Raw genomic sequence first — 17,200 nt, forward strand, 5'->3', positions numbered from 1 at the left:
ATTCCCCTATCTCACTATCTGCTGCCTGTCCGTCAGCAGGCAAATTATATATATATTTATAAAATAAATATATATATATCATTTATTTTAAATAAAAGAAAATTTTCCTCAAGCGATTTTTAATTTTTTTTATTTTTTTATTTTTTTTTGCTTCATTGAAAAGATCTGTTTCCGCTACTGCAGATATCCATCTCTGGTTTCAGAGCTTTATCGCCGACTTCCCTATCCTGTCTTGTTATGGTGTGGATTTTCTTTTTATGGAGAATTGTACAGTTTTTTTCCCCTGAATTTTTATAAATAAATAAATCATATATTATTTAAAATGTTACATTATTACAAAAAAAAAATATTATAATTTGTATTTTATTTAATAAATAGTTCCTCCAGCGACTTTTTTCATGAAAAATATCTGCTTCCGCTACTTCAGGAATACACTTCCGTTCTCAGCCCTTTATCGCTGACTTCATGATCCTCGTTTTGTTATTGTGCAGGACACCCAGTGAAAACACCTACTTCTGCCTGACTGGAGACTTTCTCCGATTTAAACGGTCAGTCAGACGGAAAAATCACAGTTAACTAGGACGGAGATGGAAATATCGATGGGGTCAGAGGATGGAGAGCGCAGGTAAATAAATAATATGACTATTATATGCAGCAGAGCTGAGTTTGACAGCTAGATACAGTACACAGTTTTAACTATGAGGCTTGTGTTTAAGATTCTTTCTTAATTTAAGTAGTTTTAGCACTTTATCCCCTTGTAAAAGTACATTTAAATAATCTATACAATAATCATCTTGTTTGCTGGTACAGTGGTCGATTTCAGGTTTCAAATCGATCTAGCTGGCTAGCGAATTTATAAATCCCACTATGGCGAAGGCTTGTCTTATGAATATTAATCACGCTACGTGACATTCGCCCAGTAGCCCAATCTGATTGGCTGAAAGGTTTACATTAGTAAGTGGATAGCTGGAGAATCAACCAATAGGAGACGGGGCGCTCACGGAAGGCGTGCAAGGAACGTAAGCGTGATGTATTTAATATTCATGACGTACGGAGTCCCAGTTTCACAGCATTGTATGTTCTAGCAGGTTCAACCAGCAGAGCAGTTGACAGAAACATAGTAAATTACATCTCCAGTCTTGTGATACGCTCACATTTAGTTGTTAAATTGCAAACGTTATCGCAAAATCTCATTTTAAGTCCTTGTTTTTGAAGAGGCTCTCAAAGTTGTCGCAAGTTTCACAGCTACTTTTGCAAACAGACACATGACAGAAACTGAATGACTCAGCGGCAGTGTTGGGTGTAATGCATTACTAAGTAATTCATTACTGTAATTAAATTACTTTTTCATTGAAAGTAAATTAAGGGATTATTCTTAATACCTTGGATTTGGGCATGTACCATGGTAGTACTGTGTTTTTGTACTGTGGTACTAAAAAGTTTTTCTTCCTTTTTTATACAGTACAATTACCATGGTAGAACCATGTTTTTTGGGATATGTGCTATGGTAATTCTTTTTTATTTTTTATACATGTACCATGGTAGTATCATGGTATTCTTTCAAGTGTCTTACAGAAACATTTAAATAAGGTATATAAATATGGTATTTATTTATTAACGCAGTTTATACTGTATCAGAGTGCCTTACTATTATCAACTGGTACCAATACTATACCGTGATCAGTTATTTTTTCCAATCAGATGGGAACATTGGAAGCTTCTGTACAATCTAAAGACGACTGTTGAAGGCTTGCTATCGACCAACAATCCTAACGTGTGGTCTCGCTATGGGGGTCTTCAGCGCCTGCACAAGGACATGAATAATATCTTGGGCCATGGCCTAAAACATGAACAGGTACTGTGTACTTAGAAAGGTAAACAAAAGACAGTTATGTATGTTTTATAAATAATTTCATGTGGTAACTCCAATATTCTGTCCAGAAACATGCCTGAACAACAGCCTGATTTATTACAGCCAGGAACTATTAGACAGAAATAGCAGAATACATAAATTGCCAGTTAGGCACATGAGATCAAAAATAGATCAAACAAGGAAGAATGTGTTTAAAAGTTTCAATTCTTCTTCTTTGTTTAGAATAGAAATTGCCTGTGTGGCAGTTAAAATAAGAGAATATACACACACTGGCAGCCAAAAGTTTGGAATAATGTACAGATTTTGCTCTTATGGAAAGAAATTGGTACTTTTATTCACCAAAGTGGCATTCAACTGATCACTATGTATAGTCAGGACAATAATAATGTGAAAAATTACTATTACAATTAGAAAAAAATGTTCAGAACTTCTTAAACTGCTTCAAAGAGTTCTCATCAAAAAATCCTTCACGTGCAGCAATGACAGCTTTGCAGATCTTGGCATTCTAGCTGTCAGTCCAGATACTCAGGTGACATTTCACCCCACACTTCCTGTAGCACTTGCCATAGATGTGTCTGTCTTGTCGGGCACTTCTCACGCACCGTACAGTCTAGCTGATCCCACAAAAGCTCAATGGGGTTAAGATCCATAACACTCTTTTCCAATTATCTGTTGTCCAATGTCTGTGTTTCTTTGCCCACTCTAACCTTTTCTTTTTGTTTTTCTGCTTCAAAAGTGGCTTTTTCTTTGCAATACTTCCCATAAGGCCTGCACCCCTGAGTCTTCTCTTTACTGTTGTACATGAAACTGGTGTTGAGCGGGTAGAATTCAATGAAGCTGTCAGCTGAGGACATGTGAGGAATTTATTTCTCAAACTAGAGAATCTGATGTACTTATCCTCTTGTTTAGTTGTAAATCTGGCCTTCCACATCTCTTTCTGTCCTTGTTAGAGCCAGTTGTCCTTTGTCTTTGAAGACTGTATTGTACACCTTTGTATGAAATCTTTTTTTTTGGCAATTTCAAACATTGTATAGCCTTCATTCCTTAAAACACTGATTGACTGACAATTTTCTAGAGAAAGCTTTCAAAAAAAGTTTCTTTTTTGCCATTTTTGACCTAATATTGACCTTAAGACATGCCAATCTCAATGCATACTGTGCCAACTCAAAAACAAACACAAAGACAATGTTAATTTAATGGTCATTTAACGAACCAAATAGCTTTCAGCTGTGTTTGATATAATGGCAAGTGATTTTCTAGTACCAAATTAGCAATTTAGCATGATTACTCAAGGATAAGGTGTTGGAGTGATGGCTGATGTCTAGATTTGATCAAAAATGACTTTTTTTTTTTTCAAATAGTGATGGTGCTGTTTTTTACATCAGTAATGTCCTGACTATACTTTGTGATCAGCTGAATGCCACTTTGGTGAATAAAAGTACCAATTTATTTCCATAAGAGCAAAATCTGCACATTATTCCAAACTTTTGGATGCCTATATATACTGTATATATAAATAAAACACAATTGGACCTGCGTTAAGGTTATAATAGTTCTGAAAATTACACAAGTTTTTATTTTTAATTTAATTTTTAATTTTGATTTGATTTTGAATTTCATTGTTGTTTTAGTTCATTTTAATTTAATTTGTTGCTTTTCAAAAACTAAAATGTTTAGTTTTAGCTTTGTTCGTATCATTATTAGATATAGTTTACATGTAGTTGTTGTTTAGTGTGTTTATATCACGGTCTAACACTGATTATCCATAATAAGCCAACAATGTGAGTGGTCAGGTAAACCACCTTATTGGGATAAGATCATTAATGGTCTAGGCAAAAACCGATAGATTTTTGCCCATTACGCCCATGTCTTCCTGCTATGAGATGTATGTTTTAGTTTAGTTTTGTTTTGCAACACTCACAGGTTCACTTTCAGCTAAAAAGTGCAATTTTGCGTATGTGCGCAACTGATGCACATGATTACAAGACAGTTTCTGCCACTTCAAGATGCGAGCTATAACCAACACAACAAATTAAAGAGTTTTTTTTTCTTTCTGTCAGGTTGTAGCTAAAACAGAATGTTATATATATATTATACTGATATAATAAATGGACGCAAATATTTTTTAGCATAATTTAGTTCTAATGTTTTTCCTCATTATCCTGCTGCAAGATGGCAGTTTTTGTTGTTTTGCTTTGCTTGTTTCTCTATGACAGTTGCGCCACTCACAGATCCTCTTTCTGCTAAAAAGCATGAATTTGCTCGTGTACACGAGTTCTGAATGTTGCATGCAAGATTTTACCACTTTATATGCAAAATATAACATGCAGCACAACAAATTAAAAAGTTTTTAGAATCAAATGCATATACCAGTATAAAAAATGGACGCAAATGTTTGTTTCACACAATTTAATTTTACGTTTTTCATTAAATTATCCTGCTGCGAGACACTAGTTTTAGTTTCGTTTGTTGCACTGGGACAGTTGCGCCACTCATAGATCTACTTTCAGCTAAAAAGTTCAAATTTAAACATGTGCGTAACTGATGCATGTAATTACAAGAAAGTTCTGCCGCTTTAAAAACCGCAAGTATCGACGCCGATTAATCTGTAAAACCGATATATCGTCGACCTCTGAAAGAAAGGTTCTACCATTTTATATGCTATATATAACATGCAGCACAATGCATTAAAGTTTTTTTCTTTCCTGCTGTACATTAAAAGAATATTATGAATATATTACGCCGATATAATAAATGGATGCAAATGTTTTTGAGTAATTCAATTTTACGTTTTTTCCTCAAATTGTCCTACTGCGAGACACTAGTTTTACTTTGGTTCGTTGCTCTGTTACAGTTGCGCCACTCACAGCTCCACTTTCTGCTGAAAAAGCACAAATCTGAGCATGTACCCAAATTCAGAATGCTGCACATAATTACGAGAAAGGTTCTGCCTCTTAAAGATGTGAGCTATAACCAACACAACAAATTAAAACGTTTTTTTATTTCTGTCGGGCTGTAGGCTAAAAATCTAATATTATTAATCAAGTATACCGGTATAACCAATTTTTGGAAAAACCAATTGGAAAAAAAACATTGGAAAAACCAATGTTTTTTTAGCATTAATTAATGGAACTTTTTCCTTAACTTATCTTAAGTATACCTGCCACGTCTTTGACACCCCTGGTTTAAAGTCAGAGTTAAATCTAATTAAATCCGATGATTCCACATGGATTGAAAATACAAAAACGTAAGTTATTATCTCTTTATTTTTCATTTTGCACTTTTATAGCGTCAGTGTAGTTTTCGTTCTTTTGGAAATTTAATTTGATTTGATATCATTCTGTTTTAATTTTTTATTTTAGTTTACAAAAATATTTCTTCCCTGCGAGTTTTTGACTTGCCCTTTTTTCCTGTTGTCCTTCAGGTATATTATAAGCAAAAAGACTACTGGCGTTTTGTGTGGTGTGTGCGGTATCTCTGTCCTCATTTAGCCCGTCATGTTGAACAGGTAATTGTCCATTGAGTGAATCTTTCCTACCTGATGAACCACTTGCATGTGGTTTAGATGACATAAATGAGCATTAACCACTTTTTCCTCTTTCTCTGCAGTTCAGTCAGTTGGAGCCGGTGTTGAGTAGTGGCGTGCAGTGCTTTGGAGAGGGTTATAAAGCCGAACGCTGGCTTCTACACAGTCTTCAATGTCACATCTTATCTGCTCAGCTCAAGCCACTGCTGCAACACAAGGCAAACACACAGAAATACTACAATGGTACCTCAACCCCCTACTGAACAATTTGCGCCTTTATACAACCATTTTGACACAATTGCTAGTTACCAAGGCAGCTCATAAGCTAATGAAAATGCATTTTGGTGTGTCATCATTTATTATGTGATTGTTTTGGTCTGTAGATGGGGCCTTCCTGTTGAGTGAGCCGCATGTGTCTGCTATGTTCCAGTGCCTGGAGGCGGTAGAGCAGAACAATCCTCGAATGCTGGCGCTCATCGACACAGTCAGGGTGAGAAACTTTACATTTGAAACTGCACCTGCACACAATCTTGCATACTTCAAATATACAGTGGCTGTACTTTTTTGAACTCTTTAAAATGACCTTTAATGAGAGCTGATCTTTATCAAAGTCATAAAGTGAATCATTAAAGGGGTTTGATTAAGCATAACATAGAAGGAAAAACTATTTTATTGAACACTGTGATCTAGCAAGTAAACACGCTCAATGATGTTGAATGTAAGTTCTTTCACCGATAATGCTTATTAAGCTGACAATTTGTGTGGTCATGTGAATGCAAAAAACATCAATCATTTCTCTGTTCATAAGTTCATAAACAGCTTAAGAATAAACTGATCAGGGACCTGGGTAGCTCAGCGAGCAAAGACGCTGACTACCACCCCTGGAGTCACGAGTTTGAATCCAAGGTGTGCTGAGTGACTCCAGCCAGGACTCCTAAGCAACCAAATTGGCCCAGTTGCTAGTGAGGGTAGAGTCACATGGGGTAACCTCCTTGTGGTCGCTATAATGTGTGGTTCTCGCTCTCGGTGGGGCGCGTGGTGAGTTGTGCGTAGATGCTGCGGAAAATAGCGTGAAGCCTCCACACGCGCTACGTCTCAGCGGTAACCCGCTCAACAAGCCACGTGATAAGATGTGCGGATTGGCGGTCTCAGACGCAGGATTTCTGGCTTTGTCTAATTTTTTAAAGAATCAGATTTTTGGGAGTAATAAGCGTATTGGTGTGCATGTTCATGTTCTCATTGTTGGAGGAAGTATATACACTTTTAGGTGTAGGGACTGGTGGCATTACCTCTGGTAACAGTAACTTCAGATGTTTTCTATATAGATTTGTTTAACTCTTTAAGCTCTGAGGGTGTTTTTAAAGATTTCCCGTTTCGGTGGCATACCCAAAATGAAAGGCTTGTAACTCGAACAAAAAAACAAGGAGGGCCAAGTGTTTGGTATCATTTTAAAGAAGACATACATTTTTTTATGATGTAGATTATGATCAATTCTGAGACACTCAGTCTAAGAAACTGCTGAAAAATCACAGAAAAACTTGAGAAAAAACTTTCTTCTTATTTTTCTGATTTGACATTATATATCTCAGTGTGTATATAAGGTAGCTCTTTGCTTTTGTTTTGTTTTCAGTCATGTCACCTGTAACTGAGTAAAATTTGTGTTGATACGACAAAGCAATCAAAAGTTATAGCGTTTCAAAAATTATTTCTCCTAGTGTCCAAAAATGTCTGCAAGTTTCCAAAAGCCTCTCTAAACAAATAAAACATAACTGTACATAAGAACTAATTACACAATGACTAAAGGTATGCTCTCTCTCCAGAGCATGCAGGAATAAGTCATGAGATCTTATTCAGTTCCATAGTGTGTCATTTGAGCCATCATTGAGTCTGTGTCATGTACTTGTCGCCATCTCCTGGTGACCATATGTAATTAGAGTGAACGATCCTCTCTGCCCATATTTGGAGGACTTCCCCCTCTGGTTGCAGCAATTTGAATCCTAATACGATTTAGCATTCCATGACGCTGGACAACGTACTACATCATTTCCGATTAAGTCATCTGATCCAGGAAAGCTAACGTGTTAAAGTATCACATTATTTGCTGTGTGCACATTGTGCTTCTTGTGGATTATCTAATTATTTATGTATCTGATTTTGTTGTGTATGGGCTCGTTTTAAAGATAATCATCTAATCTTAAGTAATGGTTTGTGATATTTTATATTCCGTTTATTTTTCTTAAAGTTATAAGCGAAAACACTGCATATAAGCAACACCTGTTTATATTTAGCATGCATGTCAAAGACATATACTTAGATGTTACTCTCTATATTATTGTCTGTGAGTTAAACAAATAGACTGGTTGTATTATTCTCTTTGAGAGCATTCCAACGACATATGACTATTTGATGAGTTTGATGTTTTTACCGATTACAATAAAATGTGCAGTGCAAAATTATTAATAAATGATCAAAATGCAACACTTCTGATTTGTCTGCAAATTTTTAAGCACTTGTTCAGTTTTGGTCATAATGCCTATATGCATTGTAAAGTACAGCTTCTGAGCTTTAAAACAATCTATTGTTTGTGTTGGTCAAGGTTGTAGTTATTAAAATTGTGATAATAATTGTTTTCTCGGCAGGCCAAGTTTAAAGCGTTGATATATAAGTGTTTCTTTAACTTCTGGCACTTTTAGCACTGTGGACTTATAGAAAAGTCTTGTTATACATTTTTCAATAGCTCACAATTTTCTTTTAATTTGTCTACTAACAATGTCCAACAGTGTATGTCCATGCTTCACAGGAGATTTGTGTCGTTTTTGTCCCTTTTTTTTTCTTATTTTTCCTGAAAATTCTCACAACTGTGTCATTTCCAGCACATTTCAAATTCTGTATTGTGTTTAATAGAATACTGTGGTGGAAATAGCGCTGTGATGAGTATACCTGGACATTGTTAGTAGACAAATAAAAAACTTCCCTTCATTGACATTCATTTTCAGGAGAAATGTTTTGGCATTCCAAAACTCATTCGATTGAATGTTTGGCAATTTTGCTGCACAAGCCACTTTCTGTGAACCTTCAGATGGACAATTTGACATTCTTGTACTCCAGTATAATGCTGGTACAATTGTTCTCTGTGTTGCAAAGTCTGCTAAGCAACACGAAACTGCGGTACTCCCACAACTCTATAATACAGCTGGGATTAGATTATTTCATTGGAATGTAGTGTGTGTATAGTATAATTATTTATCTTATCCGTCTTCTACACTACAAACATTTCCAAACCTGAATTGTGCAGTAATAAGCTGCAATGTAAAATACATGTTTAATGTTTTAGGCACTTGGGAAAAATGTTGCATAGTAAGGATATCTGAAAAAATAATACCATATATAGTTTTCATTTATCAATTAACGTCATACAAAGTAAACTTAAAAAAAAAAGCTTAATTAGTATTTGGTGTGACCACTTTTGCCTTCAAAACAGCACCAATTCTCCTAGGTACACCTGGACACAGTTTTTCTTGGTTGTTGGCAGATAGGATGTTCAAGCTTCTTGGAGAATTCACCACAGTTCTTCTATCTATTTAGGCTGTCTCAATTGCTTCTGTCTCTTCTTGTAATCCCAGACTGACTCCGTATTCAGTGGGGGGGGCTCTGTGGGGACCATGCCATCTGTTGCAGGGCTCCCTGTTCTTCTATTCGATTCTATTCTATTTGCAAAAGAAATGCTTGGGAGTTTAAAATTTATATTTCCTATTGACACACTAAAGTAGCAGATATAAATAACCATCTTAAGACAAATGTTTTTGTGAAGCATCTTATGTGCTTAAGACTTTTGCACAGTACTGTACACCTCACTCTTTCTCTCTAAAACTATGCTTAGGAAAACTAACAGTGGTGTTGAATTTCCTCAACTTGATGGGAACTCATCTATTTGGATTTATGGAGGCCAAAGTTCAATAGAAAGCATTTGTAACATCTTTCAGAGGTGGTAACCTTTTTATGAGATCCTCTGAAATCTTTAGACCAGAAAACAATTAACTTCATGAAACATGTATCCGTAAGAGAATGACATCCAGCGTTTGTGTTTGTTTTATAGGAAAGCGCCCACAATCTCACACGTAATTTATGTTATCTCACTGATTTGAGCGTCTGGCCCAAATGTGTATCTCCACAAAGCTTTTATAGATCATTCCAATAAACATACCTTTCCACCAGAGACAGTAGACGTAAGATCAATGTGTTCAATAAAGATATGAAAAGTCATTTTGAGAAACCTTAAAGGTGCAATATGTAATATATTTTCTGTAATAAAGCATAAAATTATCATAATATTTGATCAGAGATTTAGGAAACATGCTAAGTTGAAATACTGGCTTCTCCGAAAGCAATGCTACAGCCAGTATATTCTACTTTGAAATGTCCATTCTGGGCTAGAATGTCTGTTTGTGTTTTGGCCTGTGTGATCCCACCCACTTCCCATTTCCCAATAGTATTTAGACACCCCGGGTTGCCAGATTTGAAACAAGTTAGCAGGCAAACACAGCGCTCTGCATCCATGGAAGCCAGCAATACATCTAGCTAATATTAGCAGAGTTATAACAAATCCACATGAACTGGTTTATAATTTGCAAACAATAAAAACATTGCAAATATACACATTAGCTAATCAGCTTACAGTGTAAGGCACATCGCTTGCCATTGTCAGTTTGCTCGTTCCTGTTGCATGTCCTCAACCTGGCAACTGTCTGGGGAGGAGGGGGTGGGGGAGACGACTCTGTCCAGTATTTTGAAGTTGGACTGTAGTCCCCATTTTAAATGCTTTATGTCAATGTTACATATTGCACCGTTAAACTTTTAATGTAATCACACAAGCTTTTTTTTGTGTTGGCATACTTTCATTGAGTACATTTTTGGCTTAAGGATTCACAAGTGTTGCCTCACTATTTTACATACTGTTTCATTTAAAGCTTTCACACCTGAAAGAGTCTCCTCCCATGGGTTTGCTGAAGAGCCAGAGTCTGGTTTTGCTCCCCAGGGCTGCAGGAAGCTTGAATACTTCAGACAGCTCCGAGTCTCATAGATTCACCACTTCCCAGAGCTGCCTTACAGAGATTCCCAACACCCCAAACTCAAAGAGCAGCTCAGGTCAGCAGATTTCACAGCAAGAACAACAGGCCGCTCTGTGGCTCTCTATTACTGGCACTAAATGCTTGCTTGCCTACATTCAAAAAGTCCCAATATGAACAGTAAACAGTGTGGTGTTTGGCGAGAAAACTGGAGATAGAAGGTGGGCTGTTAGAAATGCTTGCGGTATTTGACCATTTCTCAGAATCACAGGCACTTTCCACGAATAAGATACAAAATGGGGCCTGATCCTTCTATAAAAAAATAGTAAATTTTTTTATTTTCCAACAAATAGTCAGTTAAAAGAGGTGCTTAACCTTCGGTAAATGTTGTTTGTCCACCTCAGGTCAAGCAAAATTTCATATGAGCTGTTTTTTTTTATTTTTTATTTTTTTTATTCAACCTGTTTATTTTTGGTTTATTTTTTGCAACACTGTTACCAGAATTTGCGGCATGTCTTCAATGCAGTTTGAAGACAGATTTGTGTGATTTTGTCATTTTCTAGCAATAAACATGAGACAATTTATAAAATTGTTATATAATTTATCAAATAAATTAATAAATTAACAATAAATAAAATGAAATAATAAGTAGATAAATAAGGAACACTTAATTAATAAATAAAACGTCATAAAATGTTATAAATCATTTTATTAAATGTAATAGATAAGTAAAATTTTATAAATAGAAAATGATTAAATAAATGCTATGCCAGAATTGGTAAAAGGGTGGCAGATTTAGCCTAATTAAACATTAATTTATCCTGATTTAATTAACATCAAAATACAATAGAGAAAATATGTAAAATATTTAAATAATTCTTAAAATGTATACATTAAAAATAAAAGGTAATAGATAAAATGTAATAAAATATATTAAATGAATGAATAAATAAATGTGTAACTAAAATATATTAAATGAATGAATAAGTGAATAATAAAAAAATAAATACATACTATGACAGAATGAGGAACAGGTTTGTAGATTTAGCCTGATTAAACATCAGATTAGCTTTAGATTAAAAAAAACATCAAAATTAAATGTATACAATTTATAATAAATGATTAAAATTGTTTAATAAATTTTAAAAAAATGTAACGCATACATAAAATGTAATAAATAAAATGTAACTAAATACACAAAAGTTTTAATTTTGTAGCTTTCTTACAAGTACACCGTTAATTATTGTGAACTAACTAAGCTTAAAATAAAAGACACGTAGTGCATCTAAGTTAGTCATCTTTTGCTGGAATGGGTGTAGCCGAACTTTTTTTTGCCCGAGATATGAATGGAGAACAGAGGCTTACAACTGGTTGGACAGTACCGGGTGTATTAGAGAGTTAGTGAGCAAGTTAGCCGCGGGCTACCACGGATAGCGGCCGTAACATTACAGCTTGTAATTATATAATTATATAAGACTCTTGAGATCGACCATTTTGTTACACAGTTTTAGGTAAAAGCCGGCCCACAGCTGAATAGTAAACCCTTACCAAAACAATGACATTACATTGCAAGTTAGCCGAGCACTGCCGTGGATTGTAGACATAAAATGACCATTTGTAAAAATAAATCTTCACACTTGATCACTATTCATGATAGTAAGAACGACAAACAACCTGCATAATTCTACACAATTGTAGGTAAAAGTGGGCCCGCAGCTGATTAGCAAAACTATTTCAACACAATAACATTAGCTGGCAGGTTAGCAGAGGCCTACAGCTGTGCACTGGGTGTACACTGTAACTACAACACAAAACTCCGCATTTGAACTCTCGTAGCAGATAAATCCACAGATAATCAAGCCTACTTACAGGTTGTGATCCTGAAGCGCCAGATTGTCCCAGTAAAGTGGGAACTGCACCATCTTTCAGGAGTAACCGACTTGAAAATCTGGCATTGGTTGTGGTTGTACTGCTGAGGAATAGTGCTAAAAATTAATTTTAACCACTGATACTTCAATTCATCTGCCTTTGGAAGTTCAAACAAAGAGGTTTTGCTTTCGTAGTGAAGAAAACAGCGTCTTCTCGACATGGCGACAACACTAACCCAACTCATCCTGGCCTCGGCTATAACTACATTTGTTTGAGGGCTGCCCAAAGTAGCCCTTAGGCGGGCATTATGCAGATGTGTTACATAGTGACGTAGATACTTTACGGAAGAAATAGCTGGACTACAAACAGCCCGTTTATTGGAGTTCTTGAGCAGTGTTGTCTGTGGGAGAGAATAACTCCCTTTTGCGTGGACTTTGTGCTTTGTAAATTTGCAGACCTTTTACATGCACACAAATAGCTATATTACACACTAAAAGAAAGGTAAAATCCCCAAAAGCATAATAGGGCCTCTTTAATAGATAAAATGTAATAAATAAATACTATGCAAAATGGATAACAGGGTGGTAGTTTTAGCCTGATTAAACATTAATTTAACCTGATTGAATAAACATCAAAATTAAATTGAGAAAATGTTTAAAATATATAATTATTGAAATTAAGTTTAATAAATGTATAAATTAAAAATAAATAAATGAAATGTAATTAATAAAATGTAATTGATAACATGTATTAAATATTTTATTTTTAATGAATAATAGATAAATAGATTATTAACTAAAATGTATTAAATAAATAGGTAATCAATAAATGAATGAGAAAAAAATAAATAAATAAAAACATACTATGCCAGAATGAGAAACAGGTTTGCAGATTTAGCCAGATTAAACATCAGTTTAGGCTTAGATTTAATAAACATCAAAATTAAATTGAGAAAATGTATTAAATATATAATTATTAAAATTAGGTTAAATGTATAAATAAAAAATACATATAAATAAATCGTTTATTAATAAACGTATATTTTGCATAAATGAAAGAGATAAAAAAAAAAAAAAAACATTTAGAAAAGGCTTAATGGCTTGACTAATGCAGTCAATACACTTATATTTGTAGAAAATTTAGAATATGAAATGAAATTCATCTGACATGTTGTAGAAAGGGTCCAGATTATGTCATTTCTTGGGTGTCACATGATGCATTTTTGATAATGGGGCATATTATGCACTAATATGGTTGCATGCAAAATTTGGAACACAGCTGAATATGAAGATTTTGGTAGTTTGCTTATAATTAAAGATTATTTAATAAAAATGTTTAATATTATTAAAAATATTTTTTAATTCTATTTTTTTAATACAGCAATTTGGATATTAATTCGACAGATGTCAAAGTGATGTAGAATTTTAATTGCTGAATACAGTTGAGAAAACATTTGATGTATTAAAAACTAACTACTTCATGCTATGTTAATTTTATGTTAGATAATAGTTTTGTTGTAGTCACAACAGAAAACAATTAATTTTTTTGCTATGGGACACCGAAGTATATGTGTGGAAAATGCCCACAATGCATCTCTTGTGTGTTTGCCTTTCAGATGTTGTCCCATCCAGCAGTGCCCAGGGTGCACCATGGGTGCTCGGTGGAGAAAATCAGAGTCCCCCAGACACAGGAATCCACCAGATTTCCTTCACCAAAACCACCTCGCCTGATCAGGCTGAGATCCGGGATTGTACGGATGCCGATCTGGATGATGGGCCGGAATATCTGGCTATCGGAAATCTGGGAAAGCACAAACGACGAGACTCATCCAGCTCCAATCAGAGCATTGAACACACCGGAAATCAAGGCACCACCCCCACATCTTTGGCTCCGCCCCCACCGCGCCGCTGCTCTTTCTCAGAGGCTCAGAGGAGTGTGGGGCGGAGCTCCAAGGGCCATATCCGCTCTCTGTCCGACACGGGCATCACTCAGAAACAGAAGAATGGTGCGTACAAACAGTTAAATTAATTGCATTCTGCAAGACAAAGGCCTCGTCCAATCAGTGTTGGGGAGTAATTAACGGCAACAAAACTAAAAGTAGTGACGCAACGAACGTAACTTTTTTTTTTTTTTTTTTTTTTTTTGTAACGTAACAAAAGCTTAGCTATTTACGAAATAGTGTAGTACAAAGCTACTGACTGTCATATTTTATTGTGCATGAGCGAACTGAAGCAATAATCAAACACACTATTGTAATGTCTTCTCTCTCTCAAGTAGTGTTGGGAAGTCCAATATCAATTATGACTTTATCCTAAAATTATGTCTTACTATCTTATAATTGACTTTTCATGTCACGTATGACTAAAAATTTCACAAGTATGATTTTTCATCTTAAAAGACTTCCACACTAATCCATTTAAGTTTGAAAACTCAGTTTTCAGTTTAATAATGTCATTCATTTTCAAAAGTATGCTGTTATGGAGAGCGATTTCGATTGGAGGACAATGGCATTCTTGTGTGCTTAAATTTTTTGGTAAAAAAAGTTACCTAATAGTTATGTAATTAAACCGATATTGCCATTGCCAAACCCAAAATTTACGTTATTGTTCAGTGAAAATCTTTACATGAGAGAAGCTAGTTTACAATGGCTCACATGCTCGCGAGAACTTGCATTGTTTTTAGCGCTAAACAACGCAAGTTCTCGCGTTAATGTAGTAAGTAAGCAACTTTTTGTTAGAAACTTGTTTGTTTAGCTAGTTATTTTATCAAACAAGTAGCTGGACTAAAATAACTATTTTAAATTATCAGTAGCTTAGGTTTAGTTTCAAAGAAGCTTCCCCAACACTGCATGCAAAGAAATACAAAATGCAAAACTAAATACTAGTTACGTCAAGTAAAATGTAGGTAAATTTCCAAAGCTAGCCACTAACTGCTGTACCTCTTCTGCTCTTTCTTCTTGCTGTGGGTGTGTAACACATTTTCTCAGCTTCAACTCTTTCTCTTTCTCTTCTCTCTGTATGTGAAGGAGGGGGTCACAGGAAAATCACCATTATTATCGAGGACCCTGTCGCAGGTTTGCAGTGCTGTGGTGCTGCATCTTATCCACCCCTCCATCTCTGTCACCTTTGCATGATTCATGCTGGTTTTATTTGACTCTCATGTTACTCTCATGTCATTTCGTTTGTTTTCTCTGCTTTTTGCATTTATGATTTTAAGATGTGAGACCAAATTACTGTCCTGTGGCATTCATTGTTGTTTTTATATTATTTGTACATTGTGAAACTTTGACTGATTTTTGTTTCTTGACGTCTTTGCATTTTTGGCCATTTTGCTAAAGTCAACATGAAACGTCTCACATTATAGAAGAACAAAGGGTTCCGAATAGCATTTCTGATTGAAATGGGGGAAAAAATGTGGATGGGACTTGATTTTATCAATTGAATCATGAAAAGTAGCCATTAGACAACAGAATAGATCCAGGTGATTAGATAGGAGGGCTTGGTGATGTCGTCCGAAAACAAAAGTTGGTGGTCCAAGTTGTAACATTTTAATGAAAGATTATGAAGACAAATATTTTTCGTAATATCTTGCACTGATGAATCGTGCACATAACATGCATAGTAAATGGGGTCAATTTGGATTTCATGTTGACTTAAAAATTAAAAGTAGCTATCGTTATGCTGACGAACATTTAAACACTTAGGTTTGTGTAGCTCCAGATTGGTTTCTAATGCAGAGAAGAAAGGACACGTTTTATTTCCTCCATTTTAATTTGACATTTACATCTGTGTTTATCGTCATGGAACAGATCCTGCAACTAAGAAGATGCATTTGGTATCTTAATCCTAATATCAAATATTTTTGAATCATTTGGAGTGTGTGTTTCTGTATTTCTTCAGAATTGGTTGCGGATACGCCGTGTTTGAAGACCTGTGATCCATTCTCACCCCAGAGCAGTGACAGCAGCACCAACAGTTCACTTTATATGGAGTCTAGTGAGTGAATACATATTTGATATTAAAGGAATATTCTGCATTCAGTAAAAGTTAAATTCAATCGACAGCATTTGTGGCATAATGTTGATTACCACAAACATTTATTTTGACCCGTCCCTCCTTTTCTTTAAAAAAAAGCAAAAATCTGTGTTACAGTGAGTCACTTACAGTGTGGATTGGAACAATCCGTAAACGTTAAAAAACTCACTGTTTCGGGGGGCCTGGGTAGCTCTGTGGTAAAGACGCTGGCTACCACCCCTGGAGTTCGCTAGAGTTTGAATCCCAGGGCGTGCTGAGTGACTCCAGCCAGGTCTCCTAAGCAACCAAATTGGCCCGGTTGCTAGGGAGGGTAGAGTCACATGAGGTAAACTCCTCGTGGTCGCTATACAGGTGCATCTCAATAAATTAGAATGTCGTGGAATGTCGTGGACCAAGTGAATTGGTGGGTTTTTGTTAAATGTGAGCCAAAATCATCACAATTAAAAGAACCAAAGACTTAAACTACTTCAGTCTGTGTGCATTGAATTTATTTAATACACGAGTTTCACAATTTGAGTTGAATTACTGAAATAAATGAACTTTTCCATGACATTCTAATTTATTGAGATGCACCTGTAATGTGGTTCGTTCTCGGTGGGGCGCATGGTGAGTTGAGAGTGGTTGCCGCGGTGGATGGCGTGAAGCCTCCACACACGCTATGTCTCCGTGGCAACGCGCTCAACACCGTGATAAGATGCACGGGTTGACGGTCTCAGACGCGGAGGCAACTGGGATTCGTCCTCCGCCACCCGGACTGAGGCGAATCACCACGTGACCACGAGGACTTAAAAGCACATTGGGAATTGGGCATTCCAAATTGGGAGAAAAAATC

The 17,200-nt window shown here is 35.7% G+C and overlaps 1 protein-coding gene across 5 annotated transcripts in view; it reads left to right on the forward strand.

The window, feature by feature from the left end:
* Positions 1-476: 476 nt before the first annotated feature.
* Positions 477-17,200, forward strand: part of LOC127438443 (run domain Beclin-1-interacting and cysteine-rich domain-containing protein-like) — a 43,584-nt gene continuing 26,860 nt past the window's right edge. For 3 of the 5 annotated variants that reach the window (XM_051694036.1, XM_051694038.1, XM_051694041.1), the window contains exons 1-8: positions 477-625; positions 1,702-1,855; positions 5,298-5,381; positions 5,483-5,642; positions 5,783-5,889; positions 10,367-10,544; positions 13,950-14,339; positions 16,234-16,329. In XM_051694036.1, the coding sequence (XP_051549996.1) occupies positions 588-625; positions 1,702-1,855; positions 5,298-5,381; positions 5,483-5,642; positions 5,783-5,889; positions 10,367-10,544; positions 13,950-14,339; positions 16,234-16,329 (1,207 nt within the window). In that variant the 5' untranslated portion in view covers positions 477-587. Of the gene's footprint in view, positions 626-1,701; positions 1,875-5,297; positions 5,382-5,482; positions 5,643-5,782; positions 5,890-10,366; positions 10,545-13,949; positions 14,340-16,233; positions 16,330-17,200 lie in introns of those variants that run through there. The other 2 variants (XM_051694039.1, XM_051694040.1) reach the window with 2 other exon arrangements.

Source organism: Myxocyprinus asiaticus, chromosome 49 (assembly GCF_019703515.2).
Source record: "Myxocyprinus asiaticus isolate MX2 ecotype Aquarium Trade chromosome 49, UBuf_Myxa_2, whole genome shotgun sequence".
In the NCBI taxonomy this organism is placed as follows: domain Eukaryota; kingdom Metazoa; phylum Chordata; class Actinopteri; order Cypriniformes; family Catostomidae; genus Myxocyprinus; species Myxocyprinus asiaticus.